At 41.6% G+C, this 18,781-nt stretch overlaps 1 protein-coding gene across 2 annotated transcripts in view; it reads left to right on the top strand.

Moving 5' to 3' along the window:
- DOCK1 (dedicator of cytokinesis 1) overlaps positions 1–18,781 on the top strand; it is a 264,360-nt gene that overhangs the window by 220,287 nt on the left and 25,292 nt on the right. For both annotated transcript variants that reach the window (XM_086900707.1, XM_086900708.1), the window contains exons 39-47: positions 3,559–3,648; positions 6,131–6,235; positions 8,022–8,163; positions 8,429–8,507; positions 8,819–8,903; positions 9,683–9,769; positions 13,102–13,278; positions 13,928–14,011; positions 18,313–18,450. In XM_086900707.1, the coding sequence (XP_086756833.1) occupies positions 3,559–3,648; positions 6,131–6,235; positions 8,022–8,163; positions 8,429–8,507; positions 8,819–8,903; positions 9,683–9,769; positions 13,102–13,278; positions 13,928–14,011; positions 18,313–18,450 (987 nt within the window). The remainder of the gene's footprint in view (positions 1–3,558; positions 3,649–6,130; positions 6,236–8,021; positions 8,164–8,428; positions 8,508–8,818; positions 8,904–9,682; positions 9,770–13,101; positions 13,279–13,927; positions 14,012–18,312; positions 18,451–18,781) is intronic.

The following is an 18,781-nucleotide window of genomic DNA, read 5'->3' as shown; positions in this document are numbered from 1 at the left end:
AAACCAATCAAAGGAGATTTAATTCTGCTAAAGTTGTTATTTATTCAATGGCAGTGATGTGTAGGCAGGGTGTGTCTGCTTTCAGAATCTCTGAATGCTTCAGGTTGGAAGGGACCCCTAAAGGTCCCCTGGTCCCATCCTGCCACAAGCTGGGACATCCACCCAACGCTTCCCAGGTTCCTCCAGCCTGGCCTTGGGCACTGCCAGGGATCCAGGGCTGCTCTGGGCACCTGTGCCAGGGCCTCTCACCCTGCCAGGAACAATTCCTGCACAAAATCCCATCTAAACCCACCCACCTTTTGCATTCCCAGACATCTGTGCTTATCCAGGAGTCAATGGGAAGAACCAAGGGAACTTGTTTACAGTGTTGATCCAAATCAAAAATTATTTAGGCTTCAGTTTATTCCCAGTCTCATTTTGGAGAGGGACTGGTTAAATCTGGAACACACAAACAGAGAACCAAGACAAGGGAAGTGATGGTCACACCGTTGTCTTTGAAATGAAAATATGCAGAAGTTATGGATGACTGAAGTTCAGAAGGAAATGGCACTCAAAATGAGGGAAGGTTAAGTGATTTTGAAAGCTTTCACTTGCTGACTTAAACACCTGAATATTAGTTCAGTTCCTATAAAATGGTGCTGTGTTGCCCTTCTGAGCCAAAATTAACTCAGCTTGGTGTGTGAAAATGTCCTCCTTTTCCTGCAACTGTGCCTTTACTCTTAAATTCTTGTTAATTTTTGTTTAAAAATAAAAACATGCTCTGTATCATCATGCTAGATTAGATCCATAATATGGATAAAAACATTCAGATCCTTCCACTTGCAAAAATTGCGTTGCAGAGCGTTCAGGCTGCCTTGTAATTTCCTGCAGACGTGATCTCTCATTACCGTGATTGTAATTAGTCCTTCTGATGCGTTTTTCACCTTCAAGGCACTTTACAAACATGAGGCAACTCATGCTCATTCCAGTGCTCTTCCCTGGATAAATAACGTTCTGAACCTTGTTGGAGAAATAAGTAAAATCAAGAGGAGGGGTCGAATATCACGAGGAGCTGCAAGGAAAGGTTAATGAAGAACCAGATTCTGCTCCTTGGGAGCATTCATGGCTTTTTTATCTGAAATTAGGTCACCACTTTGTCCAGACCTCATCCCAGCTGGTGTTTGCAGGACCCAGAAGCTCCTTTCCCCTCTCTCAGCCCCACAGTGCAGTTTTTAGCCCTTATTTTATCTTTACTTGCGAGGCAGAAATCTCTTTCCTTTCTCCCTGCGATCTCCCATTTTCCATTTCCCCTCTGCATTTCCTCATCTCCTGCACCACCAGCAGCTCCCTGCCTCTCCAGGCTGCTGCTTTCCACCCACTCCTGCTCAGTTTGCCAGGACCACCTTTCAGTCCCTCCCTCCACTTGAAAATGGGTTCCTTTTTTCCACATTCTGCCACAGAGAGGAGCAGGGATGGCCAGGGAACCGTGGGACCCATCTTGCTTTTTGTGACATTGGCGTGTTCCACGTGAAGACTTGCTGAGGATTCATCCTTAAAGTTTTATTCTTATTTTTCCAGCTGGCATCTAGAACCAGGAATCTTTCTAAAAGTCTTATTTTTTCCACATTTTCCTGATACACTAAGAAATGCAATTTCAACTTGCAGATCAGTAGACAAACAGAATTCACTTGACACTGATTTTGGGGCTTTGAGTGTGGAATTTCATTTGTGTGGTTTGGAGAGCTTTTGGGTTTTTGGGGTGTAAAATATCTCATATTTGCACAGTGCTTTAAAGAGAACTGAGGGACTTTCATGGGATGGATGCTGGGATCAGTTGTTGTGAAGTATTCCCCAGGTCACCATTCCTCTTCTCTCCCCAGCATCCACCTCCCAGCATCTCTGGAAGTTGTGGTGCTTCATCCCAAAGTCCCTGTCCTTAAAGGTGGATGTTTTTGGGGAAAAATGGGGAAATGTGTGTTTAACCCTTCCCCTCAGCCCTCCTCCATCCACCTGCTCTTCTCTGGAATCTCAGGATTCCACCAGGATGAGGAACGTGTGGCCTGGTGCTGAGAGGAGAATGAGGTGGTGTGGCCAGAGGATTTAAATTTAAGATGAAGGTTAATAAAATCTGCATTTCTAATTCATTCTGAAACTCATTTTTATAACAAAGTGAGGTCAGCAATGCCAACCAAACTTCAGCAGCAGAAGCAGATCATCAAGTTTGATCTCAGATAGCCTGGTGTGCTAATTTAAGCATATTTTTGGGTTTGAGTGGTTCTTTATCTTTGGAGTAGAAAAAACAAATGAAAAATGCACATTTAAAACCATTCTTGCTGCTCCTCATTAAGACCGTTGCCTTCTGAAGAGCTGAAGGATATTGTTAAATTTCTTTGGGTCACTTGAGACGGCTGCTGAATTTCATGGTTGAGGAACGAGAGGAAGAAGAACCAATGGAAATATAATGAGTATTTGTTCAAAGCAATATCTGCAAATTGCCTGTCCTGTCTAATACAGATTATAGATATTAGAGGGAGAGAGAGGTGATTATGAAATATAATCAATCACCAGCCTTGCTCCAAAGCCTTAGGTCCTGGGTTTCTCCGTGGACAGGCTGTGTTTACACATCACTGGATGGGCTGGCAGGAATCATTTCACTTCTGAAGCTCTTTGATCATTTGACTTGATTTGCATCCAGGAAATTTGCATCCCGTGCCAGGGAAGGTCATGGAGGAGATCACCTTGAGTGCCACCAAGCCAAGGAGGCACCTGGGTTGTGTTAAGAGTGGTGTGGCAGTGGGACCAGGGCTGGGATTGTCCCTCTGGCACTGCTGAGGCACCTCCAAACCCGTGTTAAGTTTGATAAAAACATCAGTGGGGGGCTGCAGTGTGTCCAGGGAAGGCTCTGGTGCCCCAGGAGCGGCTGAGGGAGCTGGGAAGGGGCTGGAGAATTGCTGAGGGAGCTGGGAAGGGGCTGGAGAATTCCTGAGGGAGCTGGGAAGGGGCTGGAGAATTCCTGAGGGAGCTGGGAAGGGGCTCAGGCTGGAGCAAAGGAGGCTCAGGGGGAATTTCTGGCTCTGCACAAGTCCCTGGCAGGAGGGGACAGCCGGGGGGATTTGGGATCTGCTGCCAGGGAACAGGGACAGGAGGAGAGGGAACAGCCCAGGCTGGGCCAGGGCAGGCTCAGGGGGAATATTTGGGAAAATTCCTTCATGGAAAGGTTTGCCCAGGCCTGGCACAGCTGCCCAGGGCAGTTTGGAGTCCCCATCCCTGGAGGGATTTAAAACCCTGTGGATGTGGCAGCTGGGGACAGGGGCAGTGCTGGCCTTGGCAGTGCTGGGAATGGTTGGACTCAGTGAACTTGGAGGGCTTTTCCAGCCAAAACAATTCCACAATTCCATTAATGGAGATATTTATAACCCCAGCACAGCTCTTTGGCCCATCAGAAGCTCAGTGTTTTCAGGCATGTGACACAATGCATTTGGTTGCTTTATTTGGATTGATTTGATTCTGATGTTGATGTTTAACCAAGGTATGTAATTCAGCTTCTTTTTTGTTGTTTTGTGATTTTTTTTCCAACAGATGTGGGAAGAGGCCATTGCCTTGGGTAAAGAACTTGCAGAACAGTATGAAAATGAAATGTTTGATTATGAACAACTCAGTGAACTGCTGGTAGGTTTTTTTTAATGACATAGACACTGCAATAATTTATTTCAGAGTTGAATCTCTAAGCTTTTAAAATTATATAAAAAATACTATAACAATGACAATAAAATGCAGAAATAAATAACCATCATGGCTTTGTTGGACCAATGTCAATTAACTGGCTACCACTGGATTGTCTGAAAAACATTGAATTTATTTTTTTTTTAGCTGAAAGAAAAACATTTCAGTAATGTTAAGCTGATTTATTTGGGGTATAAAAGGAAATTTTGAATTTAAATATAAATGGGAACGTGAAAAAAAAAATCCCCATTCTCTCTCAAGTGTCTTTCTATATTCACATTTCTTTTTTTAGGTATGAATAATCCCCAAGCATTCATGTCTCCAGTCAGTTATTTTTGCCCTGACGTTACCCATTCATTATTCCTGCACCATTTTTTTCCTCCCGTTCTCTTCCAGAGAGATAAATGGCAGCTGTCACTGTCCCTCCTCGGGTCCCAACCATTTCCACAGGAGTTGGGATGTGATTCCAGTTTTGTTCTGAAAATTCTCAGCTCTAAAGTTTTTGATACCTTTTTCTTCTGCACTCAGAGTACATTTTCCATAATTCCTTTGAATTGTTTATCTGTTTTCTTTATGCCAGTGTGTCTGAGCTGGGCATTTCTGCAATGTTGAACTCAGCTCCACACAGCCCCAGCTCGCTGCTCCTGCTGGAGTGGGCACAGAATATTCTTCATTTCAGTATAAAAGGAATTGGGTAGGATTGTTCCTCAGCTGGGAATGGTTGTCAGATCTGATAATTCACCAGGGAGTGGCTGCTCTCCGAGGCTCTCAGTTTTAATTTTCCATCTCCTTTTTGCTTGCACGTGGGAATGTGAACGGGTTTGTCACAGAGGCAGCCACTCTTTAATTATCCTGCTGGATCCATTTAGGAGGAGAGGTTGGAATTTGCACTTTATTCCTTGTAGACAATGATCAGAGAGTGGGTGAATGATTTGTTTTGGGAGGACCTTAAAGCTCATCCAGTCCCACCCACTTTGCCCAGGGCAGGGAAACCTTCCACTGTCCCAGGGTGCTCCAAGCCCTGTCCAGCCTGGCCTTGGGTATTTCCCTGGAGTTTCTCCCCCTTTTAAAAAGGGAGACCAAGAACATCCAATCCTCACATCAGACAATTGAGTTTATCTGCTCTTTATTCATCAGCCAGGAGATGAGATGTCACAGAATTAGTCCTGGCGTGCATTTCCCTCACAAGACAGAGATCAAAATTCACTCTCCTGCATGAGTCAGGTCTCACACACCCCATCAGATTTTCTTACTGCTACTGCTGAACAGCTCTTTTTTTTCCTCCCACAATAAAATTCTGAAGTTTTTTTGTTCTTTCTATTCTCCCTCTCGTCTTTTCTTCAAGCACTATTAAATATTAGCCTCTGAGACAATTCATAAATGACAAAATAGTTTTGCTCCAGACAAGCTGAGAAGTACTCAGCAGATCTGGGTCTTTGTAGTCTTGGTGCCATTTACTGTTATCTGTTCTATGGGAGCAGCACTAAACCTCCCCCCAGATCAAAAGACATTCTCTTTGCAGAAATAATAGACTAAAAATAAGTTAATGAACAGATCTTCTGAAGCTGCTCATTTGCTATTATTTCATCATTAGAGATAAAGAACTCGGCGTCGAAGGCAGATGGTGTCTGACATGCGTGTGTTTATTCCAAAACCCACATTTTCCTGCAGTTCAAAACTGCCTGCTTTCCATATGCAAATTCACACTTGTAAATATGGAAGAGAAGTAGTAGAAAAATGTAATGAGATGTAAGAGCCCAAAACTGACAAGTCAGCACCGTTGGGATGAGCTGTGTGCGGCTTCATCCTTCCAGTGTCACAATCCTTCTGGTGTCAGAGGTGTCACAACTGGAATTTCAGATTACCTTGCAAATTCCTGACCTTCACTGCCAGTGAAATGTTGGATGTGAATCAGTGAGGTTCACCAAGATGAGGTCCATCAAAATTGAGATATTGGATATGGAACATTGAGGTTCACCAGGATGAAGTTCATAAAAATTGAGATATTGGATATGGAGCAGTGGCGTTCATCAAGATGAGTCCCATCAAAACTGAAATATTGGTTATGGAGCAGTGAGATTCCCAATGATGAAGTTCATCAAAATTGAGATATTGGATATGGAACAATGAAGTTCACCAACACGAGGTCCATCAAAATTGAGATATTTGATATGGAGCAGTGAGGTTCACCATGATAAGGTTCATCAAAATTGAGACATTCCTTAGGGAACAGTCAGATTCACCATGATGAGTAGAAAAATCATGGCTACAGAGTCTGGTATTGCCAAATAATGCCATGAATCTGGTAGAAAGGTGACAAAAAAGAGGGGAATGAAACATCTTCAAATTAGAGATTCACACAGGATCTTAAATATAAGGAATGTCCTAAAAGCTCAGGTCATTCAAACCCCTCCTGTTTGTTTTACAGAGAAAACAAGCCCAGTTCTATGAAAACATTGTGAAGGTGATACGACCAAAACCAGATTATTTTGCAGTTGGATACTACGGCCAGGGATTCCCAACATTCATAAGGGTAAGTGTCACCTGTTTCCACAAAGGAAACAGCTCTGGAAATTTCCCTTGGCTTGGAGAAACCTGCCTGACACTGACAGGTGATTTTTAGGTGTATAAAACAAACACTGGTTTTTCCTTTCTGGTTTCTGGAGATGGAATAGTTGAATTTTAGTAGAAAAACTTTCTCTTCAAACATATTCAGTACTTTCTATTTCTTCAGGGTATCACTAGAAATGAAGATAAATGACCCAATCCATCACTCGGGGTCACAACCATCTGAAATGGTGACATTTTTGCCTGGCAGGTTAATATATTTTTATAAATATATAATATATATATATGAGTGTGATAGAGAAGCCTTCTGTATGTGACCATGTTTTCAGATGAGTGTCCTTTCCAGCACTTCATTAAAATGAAGTTGACTGTCAAAGGTGTGTGTGACACCTTTAATAGCAATTTTTATCGTTGATTTGTCTGTGCCATGTGCCAATTTAGGACATGTGTCACCTGCTTGATGCCAGGATCATAGCTTCAGTGACATTTTAAGGGTTTTTTCACTAATATTAGGATTTTAATGGGTTGGATTAGTGGCTAAAGAAAAATAGGGCTATAACATGTCTGAATTGCATCTCTATTATGATTGTCTGGCACTTGGAAGTCGGAGACACTGAAATAACCCATTATTATTTAACTTCCCTGTGCCTGGGCCTCACCACCCTCACAGGAATGAATTCCTTCCCAATTTGCCCTCTGAAAACCAGGCTGTTGAGTGCCCTGCTGATGGAGAAAATCCTCACTTTTCCCTCTGTTCCAGCATTCCCTGGGAATTACAAATGTATAAACATAAATTAAAGTTACACAGAGGCTTCTTAGCCATCTCTTATTCCGTTTCTTTCCCCTCCTGAGCTTTTCAAAAGTCACCATTGCAGAATTAAACCCAGCTGGGCAAATGTGAACAACTCCAGGTTCCTACCCCCAGTCAAAACACCCTTTTTTTAATAAGTGCTGTATAATTTTTTCACCAAGTATTCATTTTGAGATGAGTAATGAGGTTAAGCATATTCAGATGCAAATTTTATCCAAACTTGCTTTAATATGTTTGATCAGTTAAAAATATGCAAGTTGTCTTTTACATTTTCCTTTTGAATTTAATGAACTCAGCATATAAATGGACTGTGTAAAATAGCTCTTCATTTTCTTTATTGGCAAAGAAGTAACCAGTGCTTACAAATACAATAAACTTAATTTTAAAGTTATGAAAAGTTTAAAGTTTACTATGGACAAAATTTAATATATTAATATGAGTCTTTTTATAAGAGTCAGTATTTTTTTACATTCTTCCTCAAATTTGCATTATGTTTCTATTTTTCTCTGCTACTCTTCTTTGCTCACCCAAAAGCTTTTGAATAAATGTTTATGTATAAAAAGCCTAATTCAGTTTATTTATTGCCATCCATTCCATCATTAGCTGTGGAAGGTGGAGGAGACTTTTGGATTCAGTAATAATTCCCCTTAATATATTTTCAATGTCCACCAATGTTGCTGATCCTTGAAATCACATTTTGAGGTGATTTTTTAGTATGGCTTATAAAAATACCTAAAGGTAAATGTGGTCTTAATGATCCCAGTGTGGAATTGGAGGTGAGAAAGAAATACTGATAAAGTATTGATTACACAGTGTGAGGTTCTTTGCTCGCTGAGAAACAGCGTTGGTGTCAGCGCTCCCGAGGCCCCAGTTGTGTACTGGGAGCACTGGTTTTGGCTCTGGGGGTGCTGGTGCCAGCTGTGGGTGCCTCTGTTTGCAGAACAAGGTGTTCATCTACCGGGGCAAGGAGTACGAGCGCCGCGAGGACTTCGAGGCGCGGCTGCTGACGCAGTTCCCCAACGCCGAGAAGATGAAGACAACGTCACCCCCCGGCGATGACATCAAAAGCTCCTCTGGCCAGTGTATCCTTGGGCTGTTCAACCAGCACAACCAGCACAACCAGCACAACCAGTACAACCAGTACAACCAGCACAACCAGCACAACCAGTACAACCAGCTCAGGTCAAGGATTTATGGCCAACCTGCTGCACTTTTGCCTTGACGGGTGTAACGCACCAATTTTGCTGTTTTGTCCTTTTTTTTTTTTTTTTGGTGTGTGTTCCTATTGAGCTCTTTTGCTCTGTGTGACTGAAATTCCCTTTTCACTTCTTAACCCCTGAAATTCAGATATTCAGTGCTTCACTGTAAAGCCCAAACTGGATTTACCCTCGAAATTTCACAGGCCGGTGTCAGAGCAAATTGTGAGGTGAGTTTTGGTTGGGTTTTGTTGTTTTCTCAGTCCCCTTTATATCACATTATCGTTGTGTAATGAATCTGTTCACAGCCATGGAGGGTGAGGGCCTTTAATGGTGATTTTTAATATTGGCACACATTCCAACCCCCTGGAAAATAGTGATCCCATATTAATTCATCAACTTCTTTTAATATTAGAATTTCGTATTAATTCCTAAACAGACAGCGTTTGATTTTCAGTGTGCATTTGGGGTTTGGAATTGCCTGAGGTCACTTGCAGCCCAATCCATTCTGTGATCCCGTGGTTCTTTTCCCTCTTTTCAGTTTCTACAGGGTGAATGAAGTCCAACGCTTTGAGTATTCACGCCCTGTTCGAAAAGGAGAGAAAAACCCTGACAACGAATTTGCCGTAAGAAATGATGAAGGACATGAACCACTTTGGGTTTGCTTGTTTATCCCCCTCTATTTTGAGCATCTGAGCCATTCATTATCTTTTCCTTGTTGAGAAATGAATTCTAGGTTTAAAGGGATTATTTTTCATAGAAAGTTAATTAAGCCAATTTATCATGTTCTCATTTATACCAATAGGAAAAAAAAATGGGCAAAGCTGTATTTATTTTGTAAATACAGTTCTTCTGAGAAAGGATTTTAAATTGTTACACCTGAAACTTGTCTTGCCATGAAGATTCCAGTCAGGGCATCTGAAAATCTTTTGTCACTCATACCTTTTGTGATATTTTGTTGTTTTTTTTTTTTTTTTTATTAAACCATTTGTTTCATCTAATGCTCAATAAAATGAGTGCTGTGAGGAGGCCCTGGCACAGGGTGCCCAGGCTGCCCCTGGATCCCTGGAAGTGCCCAAGGCCAGATTGGATGGGACTTTGAGCAGCCTGGGCCAGTGGAAGGTGTCCCTGCTCCTGGATCTGGATGGCTTTTAAGGTCCTTTCCAACCCAAACCAGTCTGGGTTTCCATGAACATCCAGTAAAACCAGGCAATCCTTCTGTGCTGTTCTCCTTCAGAAGGGGAGCAGTTGTTCCCTGCTAAATCCCAGGTTTAAATCAGTGCTGCTCCATCTTCCATTTGGGATTCCCCCCTGGCTCTGTAAATCTGCCACACCTTGGTCCTTGTGCTGGGGGTGCAGTTTTAGGGTCCCAGCTCTCCACTGATAACTTGTGCTCCCTTTGCAGAACATGTGGATTGAGAGAACCATCTACGTGACAGCCTATAAATTACCAGGCATCCTCAGGTGGTTTGAAGTCAAATCAGTTTTCATGGTAAGATTTGGATTTATTGAGACTGTGTAAAAAAAATGGGGATTTTATACAGCCATTTGTGTGACTGTGCTTGGTTCTGTGAAGAAGGAATCCATGGGATTGTACCTGGCACATCCTGAGGGAACCTGCTGAGGGTGCTGATCGTTGACTGAGGGTGACTCAGGCAATGCTTTTCCATTCCTGAGGGAATGCAGCCAGCCCTCCAAGGCCTTCAGCCCTTCTAGAAAGCATTTGTGTCTCTCAGCAGGTGCCTAGAACCAAGAGAGACCTGAGGTGGTGTAGCAAAACCCTGCTTCATCCCAGAGAATCTAGGCTGAACTTTAGAAAAGAGGATCTGGGTGTTTTGATTGTCATTAATTCAAAATACCTCAATAATCAAAGGCATTGTATGTCTGCATTTCTCACCACTCGTGATTAAAGGTTGTTTTTGTTTCTTCTCCATATTTAGCTAAATATACCCTCAGCAACCTCACAGAGTAACTCCAAATTACTCATTTCTCTGTTCAGCCATTTAGACTGTTTAGATAAGACATATCCATTAAACGCCTTTAAGATTAAATTATTCTTATGCAGCTGTAATTTTTAAGTAGCAATAAAAACATTGTTACTGCGTTTTTGAAATCTCTCTTGTGAGGCTTATTTTTAAAGGAAAAGAACAATTTGCATATGATTAATTAAAACCTTTTTCATTGCTCCATTGAGGTTATGTTGGACAGTTGTATTTGGATGAACAGAAGTAATGCAGAAAATTACTATGGTATCTATAGTAACAGAATATGAATGTGATGTGTGACAGTAATAGGCAGCTGAATAAAACACATTGAATTTTTAATGAATTTCGTAGTTTCAATATAACCCTGATGGAGAAGATTGTATTTATCTTCATGATGGCAAGAAGTGCTGTTTGTAAAGGCAGAGAGCAGAGCCTGACAGGCACTTTGTGTCCCCACCTCTTGCTCTGCCTGGCATCAGAATGGGCACAAATCCTGGGAAAGTGCTTCCTGTCAGCCTTTTGGGAGCAAGGATTGTGTGAGTTGCTTAGCTGAGAAATGATAGCAGAATGGAACTTAATAAGGTGTGAGAAGACTGCTGCAGATAACTTCTGACCTCCTCTGGCACAGCTCCTACAAAACGGGTATTGACTTTCCTCAAGATCCCTGTCAGCTAAAATGTTGTGAGGAGGATCACAGGGTTTACATCCCTGTAATGCTAAATTGTGATTATGGATACAGATATTATTGATCCCTTGCTAAGCACCAGGATAGTCCAGCAGCTCTGCATGTTTCATATTTTATTGATGGAACTGGAATATCGTTAAAGGGAGAGGTGAGATGGCATCAAATCAGTGCTGAGAGAACAGAGTAATTTCATAAATGCAGTGTATTATGTTACATAACCCATAGGAACATGCAGAATTGCTTGGAACCTATTGGCTTTTCAAATTCCTCCTGAATACTTTTACCTAAACCCTTGCAATCTGTTCATTATCTGCAGGGAATTTGGGGCCAGCATTCGTTATTCTGTATCTGATTTGCTGTAGCTGGACACGAGAAGTTGTAGGGGAAAAATTTGCTGAGACCAGCCAGGGAGTTAGAAATCGGATTTTGGATCACACTTGAGTTTAAAAAGCACAAATGCTCATCTCTGTTTTGTTTTTATCTTGGAATTTTTATACTGGTAGAAATGTCTCAGGAGAATGTCATTCCTGTTTTCCCTGGATAGAGTGAGGAGTGCCCAGTCAGGAAGGCACTGGGAACAAGGCTCAGAATTTACACTTATCATAAATAAATAAATAGCTTTCACCAGGTTCCAAAGCCCAGTTTGTAGTAGTGAGATGGCAATTCTCCATCTGCTTTTAAAAAATTAGAGGGAGTGTTACAAGAGTAGTAAAAGAAAGGAGAATGAGAAAGAAAGCCATGATTGCTGCTACAGAAAAGTCAAAAAGCTGTCAGCTCAATGAGTGCTAATTTCTGGAGATGCTCAACAGCTTTAAAAGCAATGGTTCATCAACACATTATTGCATAGTTATAAGGCCATTAATACAAATGACAGAATCCTAAATTTAGCCTGTGATGTTCCCAGCAGTTCTTGCCCAATCAGATGCTGAACGTGGCTTCACTCCCCGGTCCAGATTCCCCCCGTGGCACATTGGGCTCTGTCCGAGCCTGGCCTGCTCCCTATTCCCAGCAGAAACACCAGGCTCCTTCCCTGCCTTCCAGAATAATTCAGCAGGCAGGCTGCTCAAAATGCTAATTAAAACATCCTTGATGTAATCAGCTGGCAGGTGTAAGAGTAACGACTAAAGAGATTTGATTATAAGTGGTTCTCAGAAACAGGGTAAGCTACTGATAGCCAGGTAGAAGTGCTGCTTTGTTTATGTAGCATTTATGTAAATGAGGCTGTAATCAAATATACACTTGCATTTTCCTCACAGGCCTCAATTAACCTTCCTTTCCTCTCCCTACCACATCATTTTTTTAATACAAGCAGGCTGTGTCTTCCAGTGAGGACTCTCTACACTCTGGGTCACTGCAAGTGACTGATTCTCTGCCCATTCACTAATATTTCAAATATCTTAATGCTGTTTTTTCAACATGAACTTCTTGAAAGACACAGTAGCTGGGAATAAAAAGTAGCTGGAGGTCAGACAATTAAAATAAAGCAAGTTTTAGACAGCATAAGAGCTAATTCACCCCATGAAGGCATCTGAGGACTCTCTTCATTGAAGTCCAGGTAGAAAGAAAATTTCTCCCTTCATTTCTCGATGCTCAGATGAAGAAAACGTGACCTCTTGGGAAAAAAGCACAGCAGATAGTTTAGATGTCATCTCATCAACATATTCAACTCGATGTCCTTGGAAACACACCAAAATAATCACTGCAAAAAGATCTTGATTTTTGAGCGGCTTAGGATTACATTTCCCATCAGAAAACCCACGTTAAAGTTATCATTTCTTTCTTACTGTTACATTAAGCTGGATCTTCTTTGTGCTGCTAAAACTCACCAACCCTTAATCTCTGATGTTCTCCGTAATCCTCCCAAACACCTCACGTGGTTGCTGCCAGAGCCCTTCTGGATGTTGTGCTGGGATGTAATCCCTCCTGCAGCAGCAAAATGCAGTTAACTTCCTGCCCTGATACCCATCACCATCTCAGTTACTGCAGCACAGAGATGCCCAGTGCCTGAAATCACCCTTTCTGGTAGTGATTGGTCAAAAATCTCACAAAGAGCTCGGTTCTGGAAGGCCTGGGATATTTCTGCCCGTGGGGTTTTGCTGAGCAGGTTCAAAACTCCGGCCCTGGTTTGAAATCTCCGTTTGTTTGGGGTTTTAGGTGGAGATCAGCCCGCTGGAAAACGCCATCGAAACCATGCAGCTGACCAATGATAAGATCAATAACATGGTGCAGCAGCACCTGAACGATCCCAACCTCCCCATCAACCCCCTGTCCATGCTGCTCAACGGCATCGTGGATCCCGCCGTCATGGGCGGCTTCGCCAACTACGAGAAGGTAACGCCGCAATTCCCGGAATTCCGTCAGGATTCCCCGTCCTGCTGGGCCTCACCTGATCCCAGCACGGGAGGGACGTGGGGAGGAGGCCAGAGGAGGGATGGGGCAGCTCTGCTGGGAGGAAAGGTTGGGAGAGCTGGGGTTGTTCAGCCTGGAGAGGAGAAGCTCTGGGGTGAGCTCAGTGTGGCCTTGCAGGGCCTGAAGGGGCCAAGAGGAATCATGGAGAGGGATTTGGGACAAGGGCTGGGAATGGCTCCCAGTGCCAGAGGGCAGGGCTGGAAGGGATATTGGAATGTAAATCCTTCCTTGTGAGGGTGGGGAGGAGCTGGGATGGAATTCCCAGAGCAGCTGGGGCTGCCCCTGGATCCCTGGCAGTGCCCAAGGCCAGGCTGGACATTGGGGCTGGAGCAGCTGGGACAGGGGAAGGTGTCCCTGCCATGGCTGGGGTGGCACTGGATGGGATATAAAAGCTCCTTTCCAACCCAAATCACTCTGGTTTTGTGCTTCCATAATTTTCACCTTGTGTTGGTAGCTGTTCCTTGACAGAATTTTTAAGTTGATCAGTTTCTCTTCATTGTAGCTCATTCCTCTGGTAGTAGATGTTTCAATTTCTGAAATAATGGCTCATTTCTCTCTCTCTCACAATTAGGCTTTTTTTACTGAAAAATACATGCACGAGCATCCAGAGGATCATGACAAGATTGAGAAGCTGAAGGATCTGATTGCTTGGCAGGTAAAAAACCTTGAAGTCAGGTTTGGCAGAGGCAGCTGCTGTGGAAAGGCAGCTTGGTGTCGCTTTGGAGGAAATTCAGACATTATCCTCACCTTGGGTACATTTCTTTGCCATTTAAATCCGTCTTGGAGCTTGAGTTGAAGTTCATCTTTTCAAATCTGACATAATTGCTCATTTTGATAAACTTGAAAAGAACAAATATGATCAAGATATTTTCTTTTTCCTTTTTTTTTTTTTTGTAAATATAGTGAGTGACAATCTCCCATCTGTATCAGATGAGAACGTTTTTCAGGGCAAACAAGAGACAATTCCAGTTTTGTTCCATAGTCACATACTGGACATTTTTCTATAGTCTCAGGATAATGTTATGATAACTAAAAAAATACCAGGTTGATTGGATATGTTTTCTTTTCCCACAGAAGAAGAAAGTGAATCATTGTCTTTTCATATTCAATTCTGTCTTTATAATAAAGGGAATAATTTACATTTCTGTAGATTTCAATCTGAAGAGGTAGTAGAACTAAAGCTACAGAATTCAAAAATAAAATAACCTCTGAAGGCCATAAAACTATCAGTGAGTTAAAAACTCTTTTGGTCAAAAAAAAAATTAATAAAAGGCTTTTTAAAATTTATTTTCTTGTGAGCCTTTAGAAAAGATTAAATTTTATAAGTTTTAAGTTTTATAGAGGAAAATAATTTGGTCCCAGAAGACTGAGTTGATGTCAGCTTTGTGTCTTTGCCTCAGAGTGATGCTTCAAAGGAATTCCAAACACACTTTCCCTCAGCAAAGGCTCGCTTTGGTGACACTTGTGTATTAAAATAATATTACAATTTGAAAATAGCTATGGCAGCTGATCACATTGTATTTTAATTATTCAGGGCTTTAAAACACATGATTTCCCATCAGTTTTGTACTTCCAAAACAACAGGAAGCAGGAAAACATAGAAAAGGGATCAAAATCTATTTTTATATCTGAAAATTAGAGTCACTAAAAGCCCTTTAAGTGCTTTTAAATTACCTTGGATATTTCATGCACATTTAGGGGATCCTAAAATTTAAAATTCCTCTCCATTTACTTCAGTTTCCAGCCAGGTGGGAGTCAGCTCCCAAATATTGGGAGAGGGATGTGTATGGAAGCCTTGGAAGGGGCCGAGTTCATCCTGGGCTGACAGTGATGGAAAGCAAAAAGGAGATTTCATTTTTCAATAATCCAGGGCTTGGAGTTCTGTAATCACAGAGAATTTTCTCCCTGCTGCATAAATCAATCTGGGTATATGAAATAGGAGCCTGACAATTGTATTACCAGCTGACCAGTTAAATTTCATTTTATTTCATCCCCTTCCCTCTTTCTCCATTGTGCCGTGGAATTCAGGATATTATCCTTCTATAATTCCCACCAACTCCAAGTGTACATTTTATTTCTGTCTCTTATTAATTCAGATAAATTCCATTAGCAGAGCAATGTCCATTTCTGTTCTTCTTGGTGCTTTTCCAACTTAGGCAAAAAAAAGTGTTCCCATGCAACTGCACCATTTCAGGCTGATCTTTCATTTGAACATGAAGATAATGAAATGATTGATTGAAATTAAGGCAGAGGAATGAATGATGGAGGACATTAGTCACTCTGCATTTAGCTAAAGTATTTACAGCACAGCAAAACAGAAAAATACCACGGCAAATCAAAACCTTGTGCTCCTTCTACAGAGATGAAAGAAGTGCTGCACACCAAACTCAGGTTTTATGCTCATATTTTATGATACCTTTGTTCTGAAAGATTGTTTTCAAAGATTATTTAATAATTCAAATCAATGTTGTTTTTGTCGTTCTTTTCAGCTAAGCAGATTGAGATTCCAAAAAAAAAAAAAAAAAAAAGGGAAAACAAATGAATCAGGGAATAATTTGAAGTTGCAGTGGAACTTTATAAAATTTTTAAATCAGCCAAGAACTGAGTTATGAAATAAGAAAATGCCCATTCTCCAAGGCCAGATTAATTGGGAATATCCTGAATGTGGCAAAATTCTGCCTCTGACAACAACTCATGGAGGTGTAAAAGAGGTGTAAAAGTCTGTGTCATCACCACATTTCCTTGTTTCAGTCTGGAGAGGAGACAGGAGGAATTTGGAAACTGGTAGAAAAGGTGAAACAGAAATGGTAACACAGCTGGAAAGTTCTTCCTGCACTTGATAAATGTTTAAAGATGAAGTGCTCTTGGACAGGGAGGCCAGATATCCTGACTCAGCAGCCTCACATTCTTCTCAGGCAAAGCCATGGGATGTTCATTAATTCCAATTTCTGTAAAAGATTAGCAAACCTGTCCTTCTTCTCTTTTTGTTCTTCCTCTTTCTCCTCTTCCTCCTCTTCCTCCCCTTCCTCCTCTTCCTCCTCTTCCCCTTCCCCTTCTCCTTCTCCTTCTCCTTCTCCTTCTCCTTCTCCTTCTCCTTCTCCTTCTCCTTCTCCTTCTCCTTCTCCTTCTCCTTCTCCTTCTCCTTCTCCTTCTCCTTCTCCTTCTCCATCTCCTTCTCCTTCTCCTTCTCCTTCTCCTTCTCCTTCTCCTTCTCCTCCTCCTCCTCCTCCTCCTCCTCCTCCTCCTCCTCCTCCTCCCTTTTTGTCTTCTTCTTCGTCCTCTTCCTCTTCTCCTCCTTCTCCTCATCTTTCATCTCCATCTTTCCCCTTCCCCTCTCTTTTCCTCTTCCCCTTCTTTCTCCTTCTCCCTCTCCCCACATTATTTTTTTCCTACAAATGTCATTTACTTCCCTTGTTTGATTTTCCAACCTCTGGAGGTGGCTGATCCCTAGGGCAGGTTCCTCAGTGCATTTTCTGCCCATAAAATAATCTCATGTGCTTCACCTTGGTAATTCCAGGTTTTTAATAAGAATCCATTTCCAATGTCAGCAGTTCCTTGAAATAAAGGAGCCAAGTGACCACTCCAGAACAGGAGGGTCACTGTGGCCTGATAATTATGAAAATTCAGATGTTAATTTACTTATTCAGAGCAAGGAAACTTTCTGGTTTCATGTTTAATTTTCATCAAGTGCAAATCCATATGGTTATAAATAAAAGCCACTAGATCAAAAAATAAAGTCATTATTCTTCACTTTGTAGTCTTTCAGGGGAAGCAGCTCTGTCCATTTAAATAATGCCAAATCTCAGGGAATCATCTTGATAAGATTTCTCAAGTTTGTTAATTTGTAATTCATCTGTGTATTTATTATTCTCCTTACTAATAAATCTGCTCCTTCTGATTGCTGCTCAATCTTATTAGAAAAATCTGTTTTTAATCAGTATTATGATTTAATTATGAATTATTAAGGAGAAGCCTCTTAGCTTGATTGCTGCAGAGAATATCTGAGTTAGAATCAGAGCACTGTGTGGGCTGAAATGGACCTGGAAGAGGAAATATTTTTCCTGAGCTGGAGGTAGAAAACTCTAATGGTGTGTTTGGGTAGCTGTGGGAATGAAAATGTCTCTCTTAAAACATTTCCAAAGGTCAGCTACACCTCCACACAAGGAACTAATTATATAATCCTGTGCTGGCATGGATATTTTCTGACAGAAGCCTTGAAGATAAATGATTATTTTCAGTTACAAAAGAGAATTAATTTAATTTTTACCCTCTTCTGTTTTCTTCCCAGAGAAAATAAAATATTTTTTCTAAGGAGAACTATATAGCATCTAAAACTGTATGTTTTATTAATAAATATTGCTCTGCAATATATATCTGTCCAAGGATGGAGCTCATTTGCAGCTTTAGAAAGAGCATTTATTAAAGAAAACATAAACTATTTTCTTCTTCAGGATTTTATCCTCGTGGAACTGGGAAAGGATTTGATATTAATAACCTGGTGTGAGACTCATCAGTTTGGTGTTTTAACGTACAGAATCTGTGGGGGCTTGAGAATGGAATATCACAGGAGGGTGTGTGCTGTGGGATAAATCCAGGATGGGATTTCTGGGCAGAATTAGATCTGTATTTAATTTAAAGGACTTTGCTTAACAGAAAAAAAGGTAAATCCTGGAGAAGAGGGGTTTGGATGCATCACGTACAAGGAATGATGATGGTCACTGTGATCATAATAATTAATTCTTGCCATTTTGAATATTTTATTATTGCTGCTATTTATTGTTGTTATTATTAGTGTTATAATTACTATTACTGTTGCTATTATTATTATTGTTATTATTGTTATTATTGTTATTATTATTACTCCTGCACGAGCTCTTTCCCCGCTGTGGGAGTGTTGCCCCATCCCTTTGCAGGGAAGGGCTGGGCAGGGTGGAGCAGCCAAATTGTGCTTTCCAGATCCCATTCCTGGCAGAAGGGATCCGGATCCACGGGGAGAAGGTGACGGAGGCCCTGAGGCCGTTCCACGAGCGGATGGAGGCGTGCTTCAGGCAGCTGAAGGACAAGGTGGAGAAGCAGTACGGGGCCCGCGCCATCGTAAGTTCCCTCCCGCTTTCTCCTTTCAAAATATCCAGAATTCCCTTTAATTACAGCAGCTCTCCGTTCCCCTGTGATGATTCCATTGATTGGAAAAAGCAAATGTAGGTGCAGCACTCCTGGTTGTTCCCAGTGATCATCAAATGATGGAATAGTGAGCAGGTGAGAGGTGTTGAGGAAGCCTCGGTGCTTTCATTTCCGAGCACGGGAGCAATTTCTAAACTGCCTGAGTGTGTTCCTTGAAAGTCAAGATAATCCTTCAATTCTGAAAGATTTGGGTTACAAAAGTGAATTTTAAAATGGGCTCTTAGCAGGATTCTTCCAGAGCTGA

This window comes from Cyanistes caeruleus, chromosome 8 (assembly GCF_971803275.1).
Source record: "Cyanistes caeruleus chromosome 8, bCyaCae1.hap1.1, whole genome shotgun sequence".
Lineage (NCBI taxonomy): Eukaryota > Metazoa > Chordata > Aves > Passeriformes > Paridae > Cyanistes > Cyanistes caeruleus.
The sequence above is the reverse complement of the archived record's forward strand: the minus strand, read 5'-3'. Positions and strand labels throughout refer to the sequence as shown.